This window comes from Nothoprocta perdicaria, unplaced genomic scaffold (genome assembly GCF_003342845.1).
Source record: "Nothoprocta perdicaria isolate Ctin4 unplaced genomic scaffold, notPer1 scaffold_224, whole genome shotgun sequence".
Lineage (NCBI taxonomy): Eukaryota > Metazoa > Chordata > Aves > Tinamiformes > Tinamidae > Nothoprocta > Nothoprocta perdicaria.
The window spans coordinates 202,573-226,784 of NW_020455437.1; the positions used below are offsets into that span (position 1 = coordinate 202,573).

Consider the following 24,212-nt stretch of genomic DNA (forward strand, 5'->3'; position numbering starts at 1 on the left):
AGAGTCCACGCTTTTGCAGCTGCTCTTTTATGCCCCAAAGGATCAGGTCTCCATTCGCTTATAGGTTTACTAATTTAAAGCCCACATTTAATCATATTTTTTACCCAAGCTGCTTGCTCCTCTGATTTCCTTTCTGCCTCATTTGCCAGACTGTGGTTCAAGAGGGTTCCAGCGTGCAAAGATTTATGTGCAGCTCCTAGCTCCTGCAATACTATGACGTGTGCCCTCAAGGTCATGACAATTATAAGGAGACTACACAACTCATCACACTAGGCTGAAAGTGTTGCAGTTTCCTTTATTTGGGATTTTTCATTTGTTTGTTTTCTACACAATATATGTTGCTACTGTGACTGTCTTCATCCTGTGTCATTCAGTATCGCTCTGTTGGGTGGGATGTTCAGGATCTTCACAGAGGACAGTGAGGGCTTGCCTGGTAGGAACACAACAGAGAACCAGAAATGGAGCTTTTCTATCTCAGAGGAGTAGGAAGGCATCTTTCTCAGGGAGTTTGTCTCAGTCCTTTGAAAGTTAGCATCTATATAGCTTACGCAGAGGAATGCTTTAGGGATTTGCTCCTCTAGCAGGGAAAGCTGAGATGGATTTGCCCCATGTTTGCTGCATCAGGGCAACAGTTTAGATTCTCCGAAAAATGCCAACAACTTGTATTATGGGCATGTTTCCCTCAATGCTGTCTGAAATCAAAGCAAAAATCTCTGTGACTCCCACAGGATCTAGGTCTGTGAGTATTGTAGACTACATCCCTGATGCATAGTTGTATTTTGCCTTTGGGATCTTAATCTGCTTGTTTGGAAAAATTCTCTGGAAATAAATGAATACATTCTAGGAGAACAGCCAAGAATAGGGARGGTACTAGCTTGACTTGTAGTGACTTGCAGGACAACTTCTTTTTACTGGTACAATGTGCAGTGTGGTGGCACTCCTTACACCCAGGGGAGCATTCACTTGAGTGAATAGCTACAGTTACCAACATGCCTGTTCGTTTATTTATTATTTGCTGTGAAATGTCATGACTTTTATTATACAGAACTGAAGTTTACAGCTGTAAGGTCCTTGCCAGCATCTGTGCTCAGAAGAGCACATAGGACTTGGTACAGCCTCATAGAAGCAGGCTGGAATAAACCAATATAATATCCTAAACTCTCCTGTGAAAATTGCTCAATCAAAATGAAGGAGTCTGCTAAATAGAAGATAGGAGATTTAATTAATGCTCTCTGAATAGAATTACGAATCCAGCTGCAGGTTACTACATTTGGAAATTTCCGTCATAGAGCACCTCCATTCATATCTCCTTACTTACATTGAAGGACATTGTCGGAGGGTGTAAATCTAGTCTGCCTCAAGGACTTTAAAGGTCTGTTTCTCATTTTAGATAAGAGTTTCTTGCATGATGATGGTTGCAGAGAGAGGCTTTACATGCAGCATGAATTACACCCACTTAAAAAAGCCATGGTGTTAAGAGGTCTTATAGAATATAAGTATATAATGATCGGCATCTTTTTTGCAGCATTAATTTTCCTAGCAGGTAAAAAAAAAATCCAGAATTAGAAGAGTTAACTATAAAGAAATATGAGAAACTATTTTTTTTTGCCAGTGCTCTGGAATAGGACCTTTCTAGAGATACCGTCAAAATGAAAATGAAATTATTGAATTCATGCACAAGCCTGGCTGGAGGCTGTGGTCAGAAAACATGTTCAGAAATGCTGGGTCACATACAGATACACGTGGGAAGGATGTGGCCCGAGGTGCTCGAAATGCTCTCCAGAAATGGAAAGTAGAGACTTGAGGTGACTTGAAAGCATTTACCAGGAAAGAGAGAAAAATATTCAGAGTTTTAGCATATGGAAGATGTTACCACCCTGTGACTGTTTTTTTTTTTTTTCCCTGACCTTTCAGATTCTAATAATGAAGTTAAAGGCCAAGTCAATAGGCCTTTAGGCCAAGGTATTCACTGGCATTTTTTTTCACCTAAGATCAGAATTCCTGTTTCAGTCAGCCCACAACGACCAAAATTCCTCCAGACTTCTGTGTCTGTGAAAGGTATCAGTTAAAATAAAATGCACAGCACTCCTGTTTTACCCTCTGTTGCATATTAATTGCTTATTCTTTTTTTTTTTATTATTATTCTTACTTGCTGGGGCAGGAACTTGAGCATTCATCTCCCACCCTGGATGCATACAGAACTTTAGCACACTGGGAAACCATGCACACAGGTCACCAAAGTGGTGGGTCTGCTGATGGTCAACCTGTTCCATGCTGTCAGAGTAGCATTTTGCAGAGCAACTTCTTTCTGTGTTCCAGAAACACTTGAGACTTGCGTCCTCATGCCATTATTGTAATACTCCGTCATTTCATTACAGCTCTAAAATGAGCTGTAATGCCTGAGGCCAGTGCACCATCTTGTGCCTGCAGGAAAACGTAAACCAAGGGAATGGTTTGTCTTGGTTTTGAGTAGGAAATGAAAACTGTTGTGCTGCTCGCAGTGGTTTTGGGATATTTTTCATCCCTAAGTCTCTAGGGAGTTCTTTTATTGAAAAGAGTGAGAAAAGGTATAACAGAACAATCTTACTTTCAGATTGTATTACTATCCTATGGCTACACCATAAGATCACATCTTATTTTCTTAGTAGTGCAAAGCAGCCCCAGTATCCATGATAATTATGTTTATTGTCATAAAAACTTTTATTTGACTGGTATTCTTCCATAGGTGCTAGTCCTGTAAGGGATTATCTTGGTAAATGCAGGTTGAATGTTGCATTTCAATTTTCCTGCATCGAGGGGGAATTGTAGAGATGGCAGAAAATAAAAGTAATGTTTCTGTTTGGATTCACAAAGAAGCATAAGAGAAGTGCATTTACAAAGGCAATGCAAGAAATAATACCTTCTAGAAAGGGAGGATCAAATTTCAGGAGACAGATCAGCTGTGGAGAACTGCTGAAGAGAACAGATCAYGATTTAGGTCATGGGAGTTGTTACTACCACATGGCTGTCTGCACCTCCTCCAGCATTAGTGGTTAAGGAAGTTAAGGAATGACTTAGTATTTGGGGAGTTTTCCATCCATCTGAGGTCTCTGTGTGCTGTACRGAGAAACCCCAGTTCTCTTCATAGATTTAAAGTAAGAGGAAATCATTAAACATCTAGTCTCAGTTGGTCCATAACACACGCTGTGCAGCTGCCCGTTACCATAGGTAGCCCAGCGGACAGATCATGACTTGAAGACATCCAGAGACAGAGTGTTCCCTGGGTCCCAGGTRTTAAAAACAGATGCCTCATTTCTCATACCAAGAGAAGGTTTCTTCCCTCCACCAGCTTCATTGTGGACTTTGTAGGTCATTCAGGCCCCCTAATATATCATTAGCAACTCTGTGAACTGCTCAACATCAGCAAGCCCTTCTGCCCATGCAGTTAAATCAGTGAGTCTAGWCAGGGTGTTAATTTGTTAGCAATTCTTAATTTTATGTCATCTGTTAATATGGAGATGCTACATGAACATGGTATATTGAAGGTTGTACCCACAGGTGCTTTCTGTAAAGTGCAAGGAAATAGAACTCTCATCCTTCTCATGCACCTAACTCATTTTTTCTTCTTTTGGTAAAGTATATGAACTTAAGGCTTCTTGCCTTCAGACTTTCACAAAGCATTACTCAAGTGGTATATTATGGCATTATATATATGCTGTTTGTATAATGGCATATAAATGCTTGAGAAGAGCCAGCTTTTGTTTTCACTCATCTTTCTTGCTGCCTTGACTTTCCCTAATCGAATTGCTAAGCCCATTCCCACCTACCATTAGCTGCTAACAAACTGCTTTGATACTCTCAAAGCCTTTGGACTCTGTAGGTGTGCTGAAGGCCAGACTGTGGCTTAGCATGGAAAGTGCTGCCTCTGACCTTACTTATAACTTTTGCTTTTCAGATTTGGCCATAACCCTCCATCTCCCAAGTGCCTTCCATCAAGCAGTCTCAGAAAGCCCTACTTCAATCTCATACCACATATCCTAGCATGTATGGGGCCAGCTTACACCCAGAGTGTTAACAATCACATACTTCCTGACAGACTCTCCTTTGCATCTTTCCCCAGGTGGTTGCACTGTCGTCATGGAGTCTCTTGAGAGATTCAATCTACTATACGCTGTCCGTCATTGCACTCATTGTGGTAAGTTTTTGAAGGTTGCTGTACATGTTACTCCTCCATGGGAGTCCATGAGTCTGCTGCAGCCTCAGAAGGTGGCCTGTAAAGAACGTGTAATCTAGTGGCCAAGGTCCTAGGAATCATGTACAGATGTATTTGTTATCTCTCTGATTCTATCAAAGAGCTTGACCCAAGAGTAAATGATRGAGGAAGGTCCTGAGAGCCTCGAGCCAAACACAGAGTTAAATCCCCATGTGACAGCCCCACTTCCCACCTTGACAGGGACATGCAGTTCTGTCTTCTCCATGCAGCAACCCTTCCTGTTTTCTACTGGCCATGCTTCTCAGAAAAGTCTTACATACCAATATGGAAGCATCATTTATGCCCAAAAGAAAGAGATCCTCAACAGCTACAAAGCATTACAATGTGGTAGATCTCTCCACACRTAAGTCTTACTCAGTGCACACTATCAGCAAATCATCTTGTGAAGTTTACAGTTTCAGTAATTCTCAATGCTGCTCCTAATCCAGCTTTCAACAAGCTCCGTAAGTGCTTTGCATCTCCTCAAATCAGTGAAGAAATCTTATCCGGAGTGCTTAAGACCCAGCTATCTCCTTAGTGTAACTTTTGCAGCCAACACAAAGCAAAGTCAGGAAATGCAAAAYCTGAATTTCCTGGTAACAGGTACTGTCTTTCATGATTCTTTTTTTCCATGGACATGAAGACCCTAGATTCCCCTGGAGAATAGAAGTGATTTTATGGGTTTAGCCTTTGTTTGTGAGCAAGAAGGGAACTTTATAGTCAAAGACGAATGCTTGTGTTTCTAAAGCTGATGGTGGAGCTAAAGCTTGTGGTTCTAAAACCAATTTTCATTCATCACGATTTCAACCATGTGTTTTGTTTCGCTTTGTCTCTGCGGATGCCTGTATACCATGTATATATTCTGTAGGTACAGGTGCCTGCCTCTGAAATATCCAAGGGTTTGCCTTGGCTTGTTTGTACTTCTGCTTCCTGCACTGCAAGGTCAGCTTTTAGCAACTTCTGAAAAATAGCTTGTCTCCAGTCTACTTCATTCATCAATGCTGCTGCCAGAATAAAAGCTACATAATTATTAGCAATGAGCTGTGAAACAAAAAACTCTTTCTTTTCCTTGATAGCTCAACAGCAACATCATACCAAAAATGTATTCCTAAACAATAAACTCAGCTACTCCTCCAAATTGGAATAAGCTGCATAGTATGAGCATAAAGATACATATCCAAGCCAGCAGTCATCCTCTTAGTGTACTCTAAGGGAAGCACACRTATGGGCAGCTGCCTGACATTTAACCTCTTCTTTTCTGGATTGGCTGTTTCATTTATTGCCTGATGGCAGGCAAATTAAAGGTCTTGTTGACCTTGCCATTGGATTTGCCATCCTTCAAGCAAGGTGGCATTTTTCATGGCCAGTTMATCCTTGTGTAGTCAGTGGCTTTCATATGCTGAGACTCATTCTTGTCTTCCCGTGCCCAACACATCACTGAAACTCCTAGCTACCTGTCATGTATAACTACAGTTGATAGTGCGCATTGAATTGACATCTTTGTTATTCCAAAGAAAGCTCTGGTCTCCTGTTTTCTATTTCTGTRAAAGCTCTTCTTGAAGGTTACAAAACTTCAGCAGGTCTTCTGCTTTGGGACTGCAGCCCTTCATACCAGGATACTACTATTTGTGTTCCTAAGCCTTGGCTTAGCTTCTCCAGTGCTCCAGTATGGGATGCACTCCGTAACAGYTTTGTCTTGCCTACTTGTAAATATGCATATGAGGAAGTAAATACACTCTTTCCATTATTGAGTATTTTGAGGTTATGGATTATGGGGTTATGGATATCAGGTTATGGACTTAAAAAAAAACCTTGATATTCTGCTCGTCTCCTTCCATTGCCACCAGGAAAGGGATTGCATTGAAAATAGAACAGCAGAGGACTCACCTGCTGAGTACTACTGACCAGGTGATAAGATTGGGTGAACTCTGAATCACAGAGGCTATAAGCAGATTAAGTCTGTTTATCACCTATACCTCACCTTGACTTGGTGTTGCAGTATTTTTGCCCTGAAAATAATATTGAGAGGATGCCCTGTCACCCATTAAAGCTTGTCAAAACCATTATTTCTTATTCCCCTTGAAAGGAAAAAGATATCAGTGTTTCTTAACTTGGAGGGACATGATCAAAGWCGTTAGTGAAGAAAGTAGGATTGGTGCTATTTCTGATCACAAAGGTCACTGCACATGTTTTTGTGTCCTACCACACCAACCCATTGCAGCCCAAAATAGTCATTGTCAGATGAAATCACGGTGAGTGGAGTCATCTTAGAACATGCATAATGTTCTGTAGTCATGTTTTCTTCCAGCAAAGGATATAATGACTGTTTGGTGCTTGCTACCAAACAAGAGTTGCTATTTGCAGGCTCTGTAGCTTAAGGGAAGTATTCTGCTGTGCTTTCAAAAGGTCATCTGCTTTCCTTCCTTGATGCTGCTTCCATGGAGGGGCTTTCCTAATGCAAAAGCACTGCTTGCATCTCTTCATCCAGCACTGAGTTCAAATCACATATAGATGCTTTAGAAAGAGTAGAAGGAAAGTAACCCCCTCGTGAAAGTAAAATGCTGGGCACAGTGGCTTTCTAGGCCAAGGAGCTGTAGGGCTGCTATGTGTGTGATAATGGTGCAGACCTCTCAGAAAGGYCATGATGAAGTATAGGCCTACCAACCTGTCACTCGGCTATGATGAAGCATTGGCCCCTATTTACAACCTAGCCATTATGAAGTGTTGGCCACCATCTACAGCTTAGCCTCGGCCCTTGTCTCTTCCAGAGTATACGCTGGTCGGGGCTCAGCCTCCAGTTTCCCTGTGGCAAGCTGGTGGAGCACCATTTGCAGGTGTCCCATCGCCCAAAGGGGCTGTTGGGTGTCTAGGAAGTGGGCATGGCTGTGCCACGCGTGGGCTGGGCCTAGGGGCAGCAGGGCCCTGGCCATGAGGGGTGGTAACGCGCACCCCACTCTCACAGCCAAGGCAGCAGCAGAGGGGAGCCTGGCAAGCTGCCGGAGGCCCGAACTGGGCAAGATAGTCCCAGCGGTGAAACAGGACAGCCATCTACTGGCCACCAACAGAAGCAGCCTGCAGTCGGCCTCCTCCAGTGCTGGAAACCGGGCAAGGTGCCCCTTGCTCCAGTTGCACAGCACAGCGTCTTCCCAGGCACCCAGCGTCTCCCATGGGCATGCAACCTCTCTCACAGACASGAAACATCTCTCATGGGCATTATCATGGGGGCATGAGCATAGGGCTGCAGGAAGGCTGAAGCAGTTGTGGTGGGTGTATTTGGCTGGGTGGTTTCATATGGAGGTTCTCAYAGCCATTGGGAAGAAGACCCAGCCATGCTCTGGAGCAGGGACATCCTATGGRCTGGTTGAGAGGGTAGGGCAGGACATCATGCTGAGCCCACAGCTGCTCCATGCCCCGCTCAGCTCAGAAGCTCTTCTGCTTGTGTTTTGTTTCTGACATGCCTCTTTTTCAACTTTTCCTCCACAGTTTATTTATGACGAGAAGGTTTCTTGGTGAGTATACAGAGCAGTGAAGTCTTTTTCTCATTGTTTTGTTCCAACCCTGGCACAAGAGCACAAAAGAAATGGGCTAACAGGGAAAAAGCTAATGAGAGGATGACCACTAGATATCTAAATATATACAGACACTTAAATGTTTAAATATCTTAAACATTTACAAATGTCTCTACATAGGCTGCAGTTGCTATTGTAGGCTAGGAGGGCTGCAAAACCTTTAAAAAATGATTGCAATGTTTTGTTTTCATCCTTAGTTTTTGGGGCATCTCTGGCCTTGGCAGAGGCTRGTGGTAGCTTTGATTTCCCTCACATCCAGGATTATTTGGATTGCAAGCACTAGGGGGAGGCAGCCTTTTTGCAGCACATGTTTGCTTAAACTTATTCTCCCCAGGGAAGCGATGTTTCACTTCACAAAAGGATTGCTAAAACACAGAGTTTTGCAATGGCCTGTTTTGCTGGGTTTTTTTGTTTTGGTTTTGTATTTGAATAAAATTGCACTGAGGCCCAATTCAGTTTGACCGTGTCCTCTACTAAAACACATCAATGAGGAAGCTGAGGGCTGAACTGCAGGAAGCAGGGAGGGAGATACTGGTATGGCCCATGTAGCATCTCAGATAATAGTCTTCCTTAAAGGACCTCCGTCCCATGTGTCTTAGTCTGCAGCAAGTGCCACACAAGGGGATTTTTCCATAGGGCCTGTGGTGGCAAACCACTTCCTTACCCATGTGCTCCCCTGSAGATGCATTAAAGCAAGCAGAGAGGGTCGAGCCCTTTTACAGCATCCTCCAGCATCTGACCGGTGTTGCTTTGGTTTGCAGGTGGGAGTCCTTAGTCCTAGTGCTGATGTATGCCATCTACATCGTTATCATGAAGTAAGTGCACCACATCCTGCTGCTCCAGCTCCCATCTCCGAAGCCTATTCGGGGCCTGCAGAGGTGGCCCAGGAGAGACACAGGCTGGAGGTTCCTGTCCCACTGCCCGGTCACCCACCACATTTCAGCTGTCACTGTTCTAGTCAGCAAGTCAGGATGTCCATTGTGCTCATCCGAAGACCAGAGGTGTAATGTGGCAACACTTCCCTAGGGTGACTTGGAGAACTGAATTGTCTCCAAGCCTCACCAAAACAGCCACCTYCTGACCTGGCCACTGATCTTCCCCTGGTCTCTTTAGCATCCCTACTAAGAAATGAAAGTGAGGGGGATTGCATCTGCTTCCMCATGCCCCTCTGTAATTCCATGCTCCCCAGGGAAGTTGCAGTGCAGCCCATGCTGATTTCTAGGCATCGAGGGGTGAAATGTGGCTGACCGTGGTAGAAAAGCCTAGGCTGCTGCTTGCTCCCAATCCCTCCCACCTTGTTTTCTGAAGCCAGTGGAAAGGAAACCCAAATTCAAGCTGGAACATTAAACAAAACCTGCCGGCTGCCAGACACACCAGTGGGTCTTGTCCCAGCAAGTGCGATTAGAGCTGTGTTGTGCAGCTATAAGCAGGGTAAATATTATGAGAGCAATTCCCAGTGCGAGAGGTAAGGGGGACTGGTTTGCAGGGAAACACAAGTCCACATGTGTCTTTGCTCTGGCTTTGGGTTGCTTTGGAAGCAATGTAACTAGAGCCGCAGCCTGCCCTAGCTGGGTTTCCACAATGCAGAGGACTTTCCTCCCCGTGCTTAGCTGGGTCTCAGAGGTTCTAAATCAATGTTAACAGCTGCAGTGTGTTTCCTTCACCCAGGTACAACTCGACCATCCATCACTGCTTCGAAAGGAAGACCAAAGGTGCTGCCAACATGGTGAACGGGTTAGCGAGCAACACGGAAATGGATGATAACAGCAACTGTGACGCCACAGTGGTATTGCTAAAGAAAGGTAACTGTTCCAGTAAGTCACCCTACTTGTTGCCTCCTTATGAGGGTTTTATTCAAGCTGGTCCATCAGTTGTGTGGCGTGGGAAGCAGTATGTTATTAGCAATGCCATAAAAAAACAATAGCCCTTTTGCAAGTCATGGCATTTGAAGCCCTCTGAGCCAGCAGCCCGATGCCAGGGTGATGGCCGTCCCCTTCTTGCCAATGGTTTGCCTAGTAGAGCAGCTGCTTGCAGCTTCAGACCATGCACTTCCAGCTGTTCTCAATGCATTTAATGCACAAAGTGACATAAACTGAACAGGAGGAAAAACATGCTTAAGCCTGGGTATGTGTCACCACAGGAGAAGGAGGGGGTGCTGCTTTGATAGGGTGCTATCAATTCACCCGCCGTCCTCAGCATGCCAAACTTWTGCACATAAATGATCTCTAAGTGGTTGATGTCACTTCAGTGCAAATCTTCTCCATTTGATTTAAATCATGACCCTAAGCTCAGGCCTTCCTTGCTCGCTCAGGCGTTCCCAGGTCCCTCGGGAATACAAGCGAATGGAACAGTTTGGGCTGTGGGATTTAGCTTTGACATGCTCAGCCTGCCTTCTGGTGCAGCTGTGTCTCAAGTCCTGGGTTTATTTTTGAACATTTACTCATTGGAGCAGAGAAGGCAAGAGCTGCAAGAGTTTGTAGCATTCCTGGTAGCAGGAGGGTAGTTGCAGTTCCTACCAGTGCCACATAATKCAGGTTGGAAAGAAAGTCCTGGGAAAAAAACACTTGGCAGTTTCTACTGGGATGACTAGGAAAGACCCCACATGTTTGTATCTGCTCCGTGGAAACCTTCCCAGGCAGAAAGGCTGAGAGGATGAGGAGGATGCTCTTCTGTAGGCCTGAGGATACAGCAGTAAAGAGCAATATCATGAGGCAAAAGGCATGGCAATAATAAGCTTGTAACAAAAGGCATGGCTGTGTCAGGTGTCCCCACTATCAGTTGCAGTTGTGGCTTATCAGTTAAAATCCTGCACAGCCTGCAAAGTACAGAAAAAGCCATGGTCTTGACCTACAGAGCTTATAGACACTGGTGTTTGTGCTCCCTAAGTTAAGGCTTTGACCTCATACCTGTGCCCCAGCTGGAGCATGTTTTCACCGTCTGCCCAGTGTGTCCTTTCTCCTTTGATGCCTCCTGGCAGGTTGCTCCCATGGAACAGCAGGCTTCCAGGTCTTGGTGGAAGCAACCRTCAGCTTAACACAGCCTTTGATGAGTTGTGGAGGGTAGATTTAGTTTTGTAATAATGAGCATGAGTAGAGGCACCATAGTGGTGATTTGTTTTAAAAAGAAATGCAGAAATTAAGGACTAAAGAGGCATATTTTAAATGGCAGTAGCTGAAAGAATGGTTTTTAGATGGGCCCTCTGGATTTACAGATGCACAGATTTATTCTTCAGAGACCCTTGTGGGACGTTGAGAGGCTTCAGTTTCTCCTTATCCCTTGGATGCAGGGAATTTCCACCGCAAAGCCTCAGTGATCATGGTGGACGAGCTGCTCTCTGCCTACCCACACCAGCTTTCATTTTCTGAGGCTGGCCTCCGGATAATGATAACCAGCCACTTTCCTCCCAAAACCCGTCTCTCAATGGCCAGCCGCATGTTGATCAATGAGGTATGTGTTATATCATTTMTATATACACACACATATATATATTTATCTCTCTCTTTCTTTCTGAATTCATCCCTTCCTACAGCAGCGTTCAGGTTGAAATGAAATTCAGTAGATTTGTGGGATCCCAACTGGAATTTTCCTAGATTTGATCTTCCTGCCCAGGGCTCTACTAAATCATCCACTGACATCAGCCCCCATGGAGACTTTAGTAAAGAAAGCTATAGGTGGCCGAGGCTACACTACCTGCAGCTATTGCTTGCAGTAGGTACCCACAGTCTTGGTCTGATATTGATATCACTTGCATTTGTTTTACAGCCTGATATTCCACTGAGTCTGACCTCTCATCTTGGAATCCCCCTGCCTTGAATCTACATTTCTTGGCATGTCTCTTTCTGTCTCTCTCCCTCCTCATCTCTTTAAAAAAATCTTCATTTCAGCAAGAATTTGTATCTGTGTTACAGAGACAAAGGCTGATCAACAGCAGGGCTTACACCAATGGCGAGTCAGAAGTCGCGATCAAAATACCCATCAAGCACGTTGTTGAGAACGGCACAGGGCCAAGCAACTCCAGTGAGCGGGGCATGAATGGCACAAGGCGAGACGAAGAYGTGGCTGAGGCCGGCAATGAGACGGAGAATGAGAACGAGGATAATGAAAACAATGAAAACGATGAGGAAGAGGAAGAAGAAGATGACAATGATGACCCTGAAGGGCCATACACACCTTTTGACCTCCCCAGTAAGAAGCTCCTGGGTTTGGGTTCTTCCAGAAAGCAATGCTCAGGYTGGGCATGCCAGCAAGCATCAGACGAGCAGAAAGCTCTCAGGATGCAGACCCCTGGCCTTGGGTTCACCCCAGGCACAGGCTCTGAAGCTCCTGTGTTGGTCCCATGGCCACCCTCTCAGCTTCYCTCCTTCCCTTGTGCTGTGCTCCTCTGAACAAGAGGTGTCCTGTCTTAGCCGCTTGCACAGCACTTAAGCTGAGAGTAGCCTGGCCTCTTGCTCATGAAAATTAAAAAAAATACTAGACTAAAGTGTGCCGGATTAAAGTAGACCAGAATTATGATTTTTTCCCCTGTTTCTTATTTTGCAGCTGGTAAGACTGAAATCCTGAAGTGGCTCTTCACRTGGCCATTGAGTTTTGTCCTGTACTTCACAGTGCCCAATTGTAACAAACCCCACTTGGAAAAATGGTTCATGGTTACCTTTGTTTCTTCTACCCTTTGGATTGCTGCTTTTTCCTACATGATGGTGTGGATGGTATGTACCCGCTAAAGCAGGAACCGCTCTTGTGCTAACAAAAGGCAAAAATGAGTGTCAGGGTAGAAGACTTTTCTTTTATTATTATTTTTAATGACTTTTGTTATTCTGAGCAGGCAACGAAAAGTTACTTGTTTCCTCTTGCTTTTCATCTGCAAGGATGAAGTGTTTCCAAGGGAAAGCTCTCCCAGCTTTCCATAGCTAGAATACCAGGGTCTGCTGGGTCACTGTGTTGCTTGCAACAGATGGTTCGCATTTCTCAGGCCATGCTGCACAGAGTTCAGGATAGCACCTATCGGCATGGACTGAGCTTTTCTCCTTGCTCTGTGCAGCTAAATGTGGCTCATAGGAAACCTGGCATCATTCAGCAAAGGCCTCCAACACTTCAGAAGAGAAATCAGTTCAGAGAGCACTAATTTACCACAGGCTGCATGGCAAAGAAGCAAAAGGCATTAAAGGAATCGCCTTTCTGCTACAGGGAAATACTTTCAATATCTTTGGGATATGACCTGTATATAATATGCTCATAAWATAATTAACTTGCAGGCTGTTTTAATGTCTGTATGTGGTAATGTCTTGTGTGTGCTAATGCCTTGAATCATCAGCCATCATGAGGAGTTCTGTTGCACCCAGTAGTTGGCCTGCATAGAGCCTCTTTTCCAGGTTAATGTCCAGAAAATTATGGTTGAAAACAAGTACATAGTAGGTCAGTACTATCTTCTGCCAAGTGATGAATATACCAAAAAAAACCCTGTTACTGCTTCTCCTTTAATTTAAAAAAAAAAAAAAAAAAAAAAAAAAGAAGAAGAAAGGATGGGTTAGACTGACCAGTAAATCTTGCAGTGTTGGCCCAAGCTGGTCTGTGATTTTGCTTTTCGCAGACACCCTGACGTTTAAATTTCTCCCTGTAGGTTACAATCATTGGCTACACGCTGGGAATTCCGGATGTGATCATGGGCATCACCTTCTTGGCGGCAGGAACCAGCGTGCCAGACTGCATGGCCAGCCTGATCGTCGCACGGCAAGGTGGGCGCACGCAGCGCCTTGCTGTCAAGGTGTTCGAGGGGTCATCTTCCTTCCCCAAATGTAGAACCTTCACAGCCCTTTCCCCTGTTTAGAAGGTTTAAAAGGAAGGTTTAAAGGTTTAAAAGGTTTAAAAGCTGAGGTTTAAAAGGAAGAAGAAGAATTATGTTGCTATTGCAAAGCAGGTAACACCAAAATGTTTTGGCACCGTTGCCAACTTCAAGCCTTCCCCAGAAGTTCAAAGGTATATTTCTTTTCTTTTTTTTCTTTTTATAATATCAATTTTGTAGATCTGTGTAGAATATTATGTAAGCACTGGAAAACACTTTTTTTTTTTTTTAAGAAACCTTTTCTTCTTTTGCCTAATGGCTTTTGGATCAGGTTCTTTAAGAGGAAAAGAGTTGGGAATGCAGCTTATGGGGTTGAAGAAGATGGTTCTTCATGAAACATGTTAGTCAAATTAGAATAACTGAAGACCAAATCTAACCAGTCGGATACAGAAACTCATGTCTCATGGTTGCAGTAAAGCAAGGGTGGCATGRAGGGAGAGCCAGCAGAGCCAATGGTTAAGAGTCCCCAGGAGTGGCTGAGGGAAATCCCCAGATAATCATAGAAAAGGGATCCATCTTTTCCTGATGATGGCCTGTAGGATGAGGAGAGAGAGGGGGAGAAGGAAGAGACTTAACTCTGCTTTAATCAATGGAAATCGTCTGGATTCACTCAGATTAACGTGTTCTCATGGGTGATTGTTCTTGGTTTCTGTTCCTGCAGGTATGGGGGATATGGCTGTGTCCAACTCCATCGGAAGCAACGTTTTTGATATTTTAATTGGCCTAGGCCTCCCGTGGGCTTTACAGACCCTAGCAGTGAATTATGGTTCATACGTAAGTCCTATGCTCGGTTGCATGATATTTTATTTATTTATTCTTAAAGCTAGACTTTTACACACACTGGTTAGATCAAATTTTGTGGATTGGATTTGAGGAAACAAATAGTGTCATGCTGCTATTATTTAAGGGAAGCAGCAGTCAATTTTCAAAAGACATGCCCCAGGTTTTGGAGTACAAGTGAAGGCAGGACATGTGCTTCAGTCTGCACTGAAATAAGCTAACTCACCATGTATACTGTGAATTTGTGCACTGGAATTTATTCATGATAAGGAGAATAATCCTATTTTTAATGAGATCAAGGGCTAAAACACACAGGTAGAAAGTAAAAGGTCAGAGCAAATCTGCAGATTTACTGTTAGTGAACTGTTAACACTGGAAAATGAAGGGAGCTATTAAATAACCATGAGGTTTCAGAGCCTGATCACTAGGAAACAGCAGAGCAGCTTCTTTGAGAAATCCAATGCCAGTAACAATTCCCAAATTWAAAAAAAACTTACTTCTTTAGTCCCCCGATGAAAAAACAACCCCACCCCACCCCTGCAAAGCTGTTGAAAGTTTTGTTCCCAAGAGGGAAGAGTAATRACTAGACAGTACTCAGTACAGGACAGAGGAGAGCCAAGTTACAGGCTACAGAATTACAGAATTGCAGAATTTCTGAATTTGGAAGAGACCTCTGGAGCTCTTCCAATCCCACCTCTCTGCTCAAGCAGGGCCAACTGCTGCAGGTTGTCCAGGATCATGTCCAGTGAGGTTCCAACCATCTGGAAGGATGGAGACCCCACAACCTTCTAGGGCAGCCTGTTCTGGTGTTCAGTTGTCCTTACAGTAGAGAGTTTTCTCCTGTGTTTAAAAGGTACCTTCTGTATTTCAATTTGTGCCCATTACCTCTTGTCCTGTCACTGGATCCCATTGAGAAGAGCCTGGCTCCGTCTTCCTTGCTCTCACCCATCAGATATTCATGCATGCTGATAAGATCCCTCTGAGCCTTCTCCAGGCTGAAGAATCCCAACATCACAGAATTACAGAATCACAGAATGGATGAGGTTGGAAGGGACCTCTAGAGATCATCTAGTCCAACCTTCCTGCTCCAGCAGGGACACCTAGAGCATGAGGCACACGGTGGCATCCAGGTGAGTTTTGAAGACCTCCAGAGAAGGAGACTCCACAGCCTCCCTGGTTGAGCCTGTGCCAGGGCTCTGTCACCCTCACACTAAAGAAGTTCTTCCTCACAYGCAGATGGAACTTCCTGAAAGAAATATAGGAAATATACCTGAAAGAAAACTGCGTGTTTGTAGCATCACTGACCTACCTTTTAGTTCAGTGTAGGAATTCAGGACAGGATCAGCAGAAACCATACATGGCCACCCTGAATCCAATTCCCTGGCAAGCAGGAAACCTACTGGAGRACAAATGAGACGAACAGGTAGGGTCACCATCCCTCAGAGCAGGGCTCTCTGCCTGCAGCCATTTTCCTGGTGTTGGCGCAGGGCKAAGAGTGAGCCCACACTTCTCATACCAACCTCAGATACAACAACCTCATGGCAGGAGACCTAGAGAAGAGGGTTCAGGATGAAGGCACCCTTTTGACAGAACTAATATTTCAGTTTAGTTGGATGACGCATGAGTACCCAAGACTTAGGGACTGAGAACAAAACGGAAAGGATTGTTGTAGGAATAAAACCCCTTTCTCTCATGAGTAGCTCATCCCTATATTTGTTATGGTTGCATTTTTTCTCTTTTTTCTTTTTTTTTTTCATTGAAAAGGATGCAAACAAGTGGCTAAGCAGAAGCAGCCAGCTCCCATGGAGGGCAAACAATGTTGCTACTGTTCTGCACACCCAAATCAGCCCTTGTACAACGTGCTCACGTGGCTCCAAAACACAGCCTTGGAAGCTCCCCCAGAGTGAGCGAAGAGAGTGTTCGCACACAGCCTGCCGCTTTCCCTCCAAATCCTTGGGTAGCTGGATTTTCAACCAAAACAACCCCCCACATTAACACCARTTAATTATTTGAAGTATTATTCTGCTGCCATGGGGAATACAGTGGGGTGCAGGTGGCAGGACTAACAGCAGCCCGGTTTGCTGTCCTGGCGAAAGCTCTCAAACTCCAGCCAAGCAGTTTACACCACCCAAGTCTGCAGCAGCAGATGATTTTTAAGCTAAAAATCACCATTTGCAGCTGCTGGTGTGTAGCAGGATCCCAAGTTTGTCTCCTCTTACAAAAGAGGAGGTCCCCAAAGTCACAATGATTCTCCCTCCTTATAGACACAAGGAAAGAAAAATGAAAGTTTATGTGATCATGATTGCTTTTGTATAGCTGTCAAAAAACACAATTGCTTCTCAAAATTTTTGACCCGGGGCAAAGGTTAGGTTTAGTTTGTACTTTGGATCAGGGATTAAAGTGTTTGCAGATAGATTTTGCTGAATGTGCAAAGTACATGCAATTTAATAAGCCAATTGCAGTCATATCTTTCCTGAAAACCACAAAAAGGGCAGAGCATGTCATGTGAGAGTTAAGCCTGGGTGCAGGAGAGCACTGAGAAGCTCCGTGCATGAGGACATCCCTCTTAGCTCGCATCACATCGGGAAGTGCCACCTAAGAGTGAGCACTCCACTGGCTAAAACACACTGGGCTCAGTGCACACCGTCCCAAACAAAACAGCTTCCTGACACAAAACAAGAGAAAAATGTTGGCAACCTTCACATTTTCCACAATGTGATTTTGCAAGGCCATGTTTTCCTTTGAAAGAGAGGACRAAATACAGTGGAAAGTCCCCGGACAGCTCAGCTCAGGGTGAAGACAGAATAGACCAACTTTATTCATATTGAATAGTCTAAGTTTGACTAGTAGGGAAAAAAATGCATCCACGATGCATGGCAGATGCAGCAATGCAGCAGCTTCTTCCCGTGTAAACTCTTGCACTTGCTGGAGACTTTGAGATATCCCTCATGTGGAGGGAAATGCCTTCCATGTTGCACAGTGCAGGTTTTATATGCTCTGCAAAGGGAACCATGTGGTATGGAACATACAGATTCTTTTCTTTGAATGTGCTTCAGCATCTCAGAAAAGGTCCAAGAGGAAAGTGCCTCTAGACAGACAGGAATGCAGCACATGTCCTGAATCCGTGGGTTGCTGAGAYGCCTGTCCCATGGCAGGACCTGGGGAAGGCTGGATTTACAGTGAATTTACACTGTCAGCCAAGAACATTGAAAGCCAAGGATCCCCAACCAGATTGGAGACCTGATACTTTTGCAGCTGGGGGGCTGGAAGCCTGACACAGCCCTTCCCCACTGATGTAATTTCTCATTTGGAGCCTGAAGCAAAACCAGTTTGGATTTTGGCAATCACTCCTTGTTTTCCCTGCAGCAACTGCCAAAGGAGAACGGAAGAATGGAATCACATTTATTTTATTTCCATTGTTTTTCCTCCAGCTTTTCCTTCAGCCTCAGTTCCTTCTTGCCTGCAGGAGCTGAAGTCTGCAGCCACATCTATGCATTTGCTGCACCAGAAGATGAGAAATGGATGCAATGAAAGCGCACAAAGCAGATTTTGCACTTACAAACCTTCCTTGTTTGACCAGTCTATGCAGAGAGTTCATCTGGCCTGCTTTTGCTGCTAGGTATAAGCCAAACCTCAAAGGAGAGTTTGGGAATGCAAATTTTTTTGCTCTTTGCAGTACTTCCTTTGCAGACAGTTCTCTCCTGGGGAAGAAGCATTTCCTATTTTTAAATAAACAGAATTGAGCTTTTGCTTCCATGATGAAGCTTCAGCTGAGGCCCCTTCTCTGCTTTTTGTTAAAAATGGAGGAGACTTCCTCTCCCTTACCATGAGTTTTGAAAATTTTGCAAGCATTATTTTCCTGAAGCATAAACATCTCCATGTGCCCTGCAGCAGCCTGTTCCATTGCCTTGTGCAGGAAATACCAGTTATCCCATGAATAGGCTGCTTCTGATTTCCATCCTGATGTGACAGATCGAYGACACTTTTTTCTTAAGCACTTACACCAAGTTTCAGTCTGCCAAGCTCCTGAGCTCAGGCTGACAGGAATCACAGTAGGAAGTAGGACAGGCTGCAATAAAAATGAGTTATAARAGTGGTGCAGACCTGGGCTAAAAGAAGGGGTTGCAGGGAACCCTTCAAGCATATTAGCAGGTAGGGAGAATCAGAATATGTTACACCCACATTCCTGCTGTGGTGCAGCCCATGTCTTCTGGTTCATCCTGCCGCAATAGTTAAATGTCTTCATGCCCTATACCAGCTTTGGAGGAAGAAATGGTGTGCTTGTATTCCAGCTAATGTAGGATGTTTGCTGAAGCCCATCTCCTTCAGCTAAGGTCACTGTGGACCCCTCAGGTGTGGGAAGACCTTCACTTCTGTCACCTTCTTCAGAGCCCCARTGCCACTGTCCACCAGATGTTTGGGTCACAGCCTCCCATAACACTTGCCATTGAGTTTTGTCTGCCTCTAGAAGATACGTCTCCATCTTGGCCCAAGGGTGTTTTGCAAATGGTGTCTCTCAAGGTCTGGGCCACCTTTACATTTGGTACCTGAACAAACCTGGACAGCCCCTGTCCTCTTCTGAACACAGGCTGTGAAGCGTGCAGAGGTCTTGAGAACTTGTTACTCCAAGAAAGCTTTGAGCACAGCTCTCCTAGCACTAGGAGCTCACCAGCAAGGCTTCTTTACCCAATGAATTGCACTTTTTTCTTACAGAAAGTCCAGCTTCCTCTGCCTGTGAATTTCAGTGCGGTCGGCACATTTCATGTGGACGTTTTTTGCTGCTCTCAGCAAGCAGCCCACCTCCAAAGGAAAATCCAGACAGGAATTTGCTGTGGAAGAGGATCAGTCTTTCATGACCAGATGCTGCTCCTTTGGGTGCGGAGGAGGCTGGGCTTATGTTTGCGTTTTGCAAGATGATTTTCTTTCTGCTTTGCTGATGCAAACCCCGGTTAGCTGCCCTACGTGGCCCATCAGGATGCGCTGAAGCTGGAGGGAAGGCACGGATACCTGGCAGTGGATGAAGCCTGGTGCACTTGCTCTGCAGGGTGCCACAGTGCCCCACAAGGAGCTTGTTATGGCTCTTTGGCATAGCAGGAGATGTGAAAGAAGGTGTTGAAGGAAGGACCGTCTGGACTGGAACATGATGCATCTCTCTGTCCTCCCCAAGGGAAACTGTTGTTTCAGGAAAGCTTTGGGGTTTACTCAGAACTTGTATTAGAAGGTACAAGGGGAAATGGCCCTGGAGACTTTTTCCATGGCTGCAAAAATACATTTCTTCCCGTCTGACCCTCACAATCTGCACTTTACATTAGCAGGGGGATCATTACAGCCTTTCCTCCTTCAGGCAGGCAGGCGGTGCCAAACTTGGCCTTCCTGCTGGGAAGCAATCCAAGTCTTTCCCTTTTTGAATAGTCCAACTAGTGAGACTGTTGCACCCGTGCTGGTGATGGGGACATCAGGGGGTGAAGTGGTCACTTTGATTGCGATGCTAGCCCCCATGGGTGTCYCAGGAGCCAGGGATGGTGACACTCAGGAGGATGTGGCATTGAGTGACCTCCACTTCTCTTGCCACATGAGCCCTGAGGAGAGGCCTGTTATGCACCACGTCCTGTTGTTTCCTGGGTTGACGCTTGAGCAAATGTCATCGTAGCACAAAATTCCTCCCTGGATTGTTTATTAGACTAGGAGGAAATCCAGCTGTTGAAGAGGAAAGAAAACATGCCTTGTGCGAGGTTGGATGAACTTTCCTCCTCGAAGTTACATATTTCTCTGCAGATCGTCTGCAGGAGCAGACTCAGGCTGTCACTTTTCCATGTATGCAGCTGCAGGGCAAGGCAAGTGTTTCGTACCAGCCTTTTTAAGGAAGATCTCTGTGGTTAGCTGGGCTGTTTGACCTCCACAGCTGAGTGATAAGGCCTGAAAACCTACTTGCACTACAGAAAAAACACAGAAAAACCAGAAGCAGCACCCTCATCTGAAGCATCTTTGGAACATAGTCATACCCCAGCCTGTCTGTAGGTCTATGTCACATAAGCCCCTATTTTAAAGGTATTTAGACTTTAAAGATGCAGCTGGCCATCTTAGTTTAGACTGCTGAGACTCTGAAAACTGCAGCTGAAAGCATCCACCACTTTATGGACCTTTATCAGGAGTTAAGTGATGATTGAACATAAACCTTCTGACTTGTCCATTCAGGACTCAAGTAGGAGTTAACAGGGAAGAAGATCTAACTGCACAAGGGATGAAAAAGCCCCTGTGGTAGTGGAACAACCTGAAGTGCTCTCAGGTCCTGAGCACACCTGGCCTTTAACGATCCTCTTCCTTGCACAGAAGGGAGAAGGTAAAAATAAATGGGTGATTTAATGGGCTGGCCTGGTTTTCATAGGCTGCATGCTTGGATTATTAACAGCAGGAATAAAATGTTGCTTGAAATTGCAGCACAGTTTTAACAACTTGCTTCTTTTTCAGATTCGGTTAAACAGCAGAGGCCTTATCTATTCGGTTGGTCTCTTGCTGGCATCGGTTTTTGTCACAGTACGTATCCAGTCTTTCATTCTTCATTTCCCAAAGAGTGCTTTCACGGAGGTTTTCTTCATGTTTTTCTTTCTTGCTTTTCGATGTAATGGTGTTTGCAAAGTCTGGTGTTGAGGGATAGGAGCAGTGGCTTCTATGGGGAGCTTCCCAAGACCATAGTGGGGTGCTTTGCAGAAGTTCTCCTTGTCACAGGGTGGCTCACATGTTTGTGGGAGGACCTCTGAATATCGTTATGATCACTGGTAATGGTGGTTAATCATGTTTCCTGCTGGAGATGGAGCAGCCCACTGATGTACAATTGCACTTGTTGGACAGCTGCAGGAAATGCTGGACATTTTGCTCAGACAGGACATTTCTGTTGAATTCAGTTTCATTCCTTGCCTGAGCCAAGATCATTGTAAAACTAGGCAAGAAACGCCAAACAGAAGAGTGTTTCTGTACCCTGGTGCTGTCTTCAACATCCTCAGGGCAGCTGCTCAGGGGGGACCTCAATGCAAGATTTCAGCTCCCAGAGGTTGTTTTGGGGGCAAAATGAGCAAATTCAGGTACAACCTTAGACTGTTTATCTCTAGGTTGAGATGCAGAGAGGCGCAGGAAGCCTTTTCCACGTGCAAAAGGGAACTTGTCCTTGGGAAATGTTCCAGGGGAAACCAAGTGGGTTTGTTCTTGCCAAGATACGTGGTTTCCTGCAGAAACTCCAGGTTGTTAGACTGGGACTGGTGGCTCTGGTTTACCCCAGCTCTCACTCTCACTGCTCATGCTCCTGCCTTTGAGAAGGTGACACCCCATGTKCTTCCAAAGGCTCCTGACTGGCTCGCTCTTTTGTCACAGGTCTTTGGCGTCCACATGAACAAATGGAAACTGGATAAGAAGCTAGGGTGCGTGTGCCTTTCCCTCTACGGCATCTTCCTGTGTTTCTCCATCATGACGGAATTCAACGTTTTCACCTTTGTGAACTTGCCRATGTGCAGAGATCACTAACACAGGTGACAGACTGTCGGGAGGGATGTCCCTCTTACCTGTGCAATACAAACCACGGCTGGCATCTCTGCAACACGGTGCCCCTCTGAGTCGTGATGTCTTTCCTGTCCACTGTTCATAGGACCCTCAGCCCCGTCTCCGTTTACCTGCTCCCCAACTACCACAACCTGGAAAAATCCTGCATCGATGTGAAGATTCTTTTGTTGTTGTTTTTCAGCATTCATGTGATTTCCTAGCTCCGTTTTTGAACAGTGACTGGGACCGGAGATCAACTGGCTGCTAACTGGCATCAAGCCAGGCAAAACTGGTCTGCTACAATTCCTTCTTTTTTAAGTTATTTGATGGAAGACTAATCTAATTTATGACTTAAGACTATTGCTAGAACACAGAAGAGGGTACATCGTACGGGGCGGATTTCCAAGGAGAATTGTGGGAATATTATGGTCACTTGGGGGCTCAGGGGAGGTTCTTTTTTCGGTTGGGATTTTTATTGCCAGCAATCAACAGCCTCTCTTGCCGCTTCTCCTGTGGAGCGCTGGGTCTCCTGCCACAACCTGACGGCCACGGGGCAGCGTGCAACGGGAATTCACTCCACGGTACTTGGATACAAGCGGATTTGCTGCTTGCAAAGAGAAGATGGGCAAAGCATCGGGCAGGATTTTTTTTTTTTTTTTTTTTTCTGAATGAGTGAATCGCTTGCAGGTGTGGTGAGGCATGCAAGGTGAACATGGAGGCACACACTGCCCTTTTCCTTACGGAGCTCGGAGTTTCATGGCTAGCCTGTCAAGGGTTTTTCCAAGCAATAGTTTGAGTGCCAGCCCCCGAGGGCTGCTGAGGAGGAGTCCTGGTCTTCAGCCGTCCACACATGGAGTCAAAAGGTCAGAACTTTCTCTGCATCAGGAGCTTTCCTGTAGTTTTGGGGGGGATTCAATAGTTGTGACGTACTTGTTCCAAGAAGGAAATGAATACGTCTCAAAACTTTTTTAACTGAGTTACAGACACTGGTTTCTTTAAATGGAAAGAGGCATATTTTGCACAGACATAGTTACTGAAGTCATAATTTGCCACTCTTTAAAGAATACACTGGACCTGGCCAGATATTTTTTCTTAAACAGCTGAACTTTACCTGCTAGCCGATCGTGTGGACTCGTCACATGTCCTGCGGGAGAGATGGAGGAGAGATGGCACTTTGAAAATGTGGAATATCTTTAACGCAGACTTGGTCACAGACCTAAGTTATTGTGGAAATTTAGCTCTTCATCACTCCAATAGCCCCGCTAGATTTTGTATAACGCTGTATTAATACGCAGGCAGTTTCCATCCCATGAGAAGCGCCGTCACCGCTGCATTCGTACGTATTGATGCTGTGGGTTCTTGCCAGTGCTGGCTGTTGTATTTACTTTGAGCACTGATCTGGTTCATTTGGTTATGATTTTTTGGGTTTTTTTTTTTGTTTTTTTTTTTCCTCTTTCTTGTATATGTTACACTGCAAAAAGCATAGTGAGATTCTACCAGCTAGGCGAGTGTTTTTGTCTATGGTACAAACAGTGGCAAATATTGCTGGTTGAGGCACAGTGAACCCCGAGTAAAAAGAAACAAACAAACAAAAAAATCCCTTAACTAAACTGTAGCAGGGAAAAAAAAAAAAAAAAAAAAAAAAAACAAAATAAAGGAAAAAGACCCATTCACACCCAGTAAACCAATTCCTCAACTTGACCAATTCCTCAACTTGTTTGCACTTTTGCACCTGAAGATTTCACCTGAGTTTTCTTTGGGCAAAATGATGGAAAACAGATGGTTTATCCCTCCTCCCCCAAGCTCTGCCCGTGGTTCCCCTTCAGCTCAGCACCTTATTTTCCATCTCGATCACCCTTGGTCCGTGGGTTGCATTGGCAGCCACGTGGAGTGCGAGTCCTGGCGAAAAGCCATGTGCTGCTCAGTCCCACGTACCTCCTCATTGCTTCTTCCAAGGAGGGAATGCAATGAGTAATAAGGATAATAACCACTAAAACACCTGAAATGCTTCCTTAAATCCAACAGTGTTAGCAGCAGTGTGGCACCCTTCAATAAAATCCACCCGCAAGCACACGCCTGGGATTTCCCAGCTGCTCCTCAGCGGAGTGTTTCCTTGCTGATGAAATGGATGGATTTGGGGAAGGGAAAGAAATAAAGTAAAGTAAAGTAAAGTAAAGTAAGGTAAAGTAAAGTAAAGTAAAGTAAAGTAAAGTAAGTAAAATAAAATAAAATAAAATAAAATAAAATAAAATAAAATAAAATA

General features: G+C 44.8%; 1 protein-coding gene across 2 annotated transcripts in view; it reads left to right on the forward strand.

The window, feature by feature from the left end:
- Nucleotides 1-22,301, forward strand: part of SLC24A3 (solute carrier family 24 member 3) — a 117,300-nt gene extending 94,999 nt beyond the window's left edge. Inside the window, exons 6-16 of one of the 2 annotated variants that reach the window (XM_026039236.1) lie at nt 4,100-4,174; nt 7,715-7,740; nt 8,562-8,615; nt 9,469-9,614; nt 11,087-11,247; nt 11,709-11,985; nt 12,340-12,506; nt 13,418-13,532; nt 14,301-14,413; nt 20,888-20,953; nt 21,785-22,301. In XM_026039236.1, the coding sequence (XP_025895021.1) occupies nt 4,100-4,174; nt 7,715-7,740; nt 8,562-8,615; nt 9,469-9,614; nt 11,087-11,247; nt 11,709-11,985; nt 12,340-12,506; nt 13,418-13,532; nt 14,301-14,413; nt 20,888-20,953; nt 21,785-21,934 (1,350 nt within the window). In that variant the 3' untranslated portion in view covers nt 21,935-22,301. The remainder of the gene's footprint in view (nt 1-4,099; nt 4,175-7,714; nt 7,741-8,561; nt 8,616-9,468; nt 9,615-11,086; nt 11,248-11,708; nt 11,986-12,339; nt 12,507-13,417; nt 13,533-14,300; nt 14,414-20,887; nt 20,954-21,784) is intronic. The other variant, XM_026039237.1, reaches the window with a different exon arrangement.
- The last annotated feature ends 1,911 nt before the right edge of the window (nt 22,302-24,212 follow it).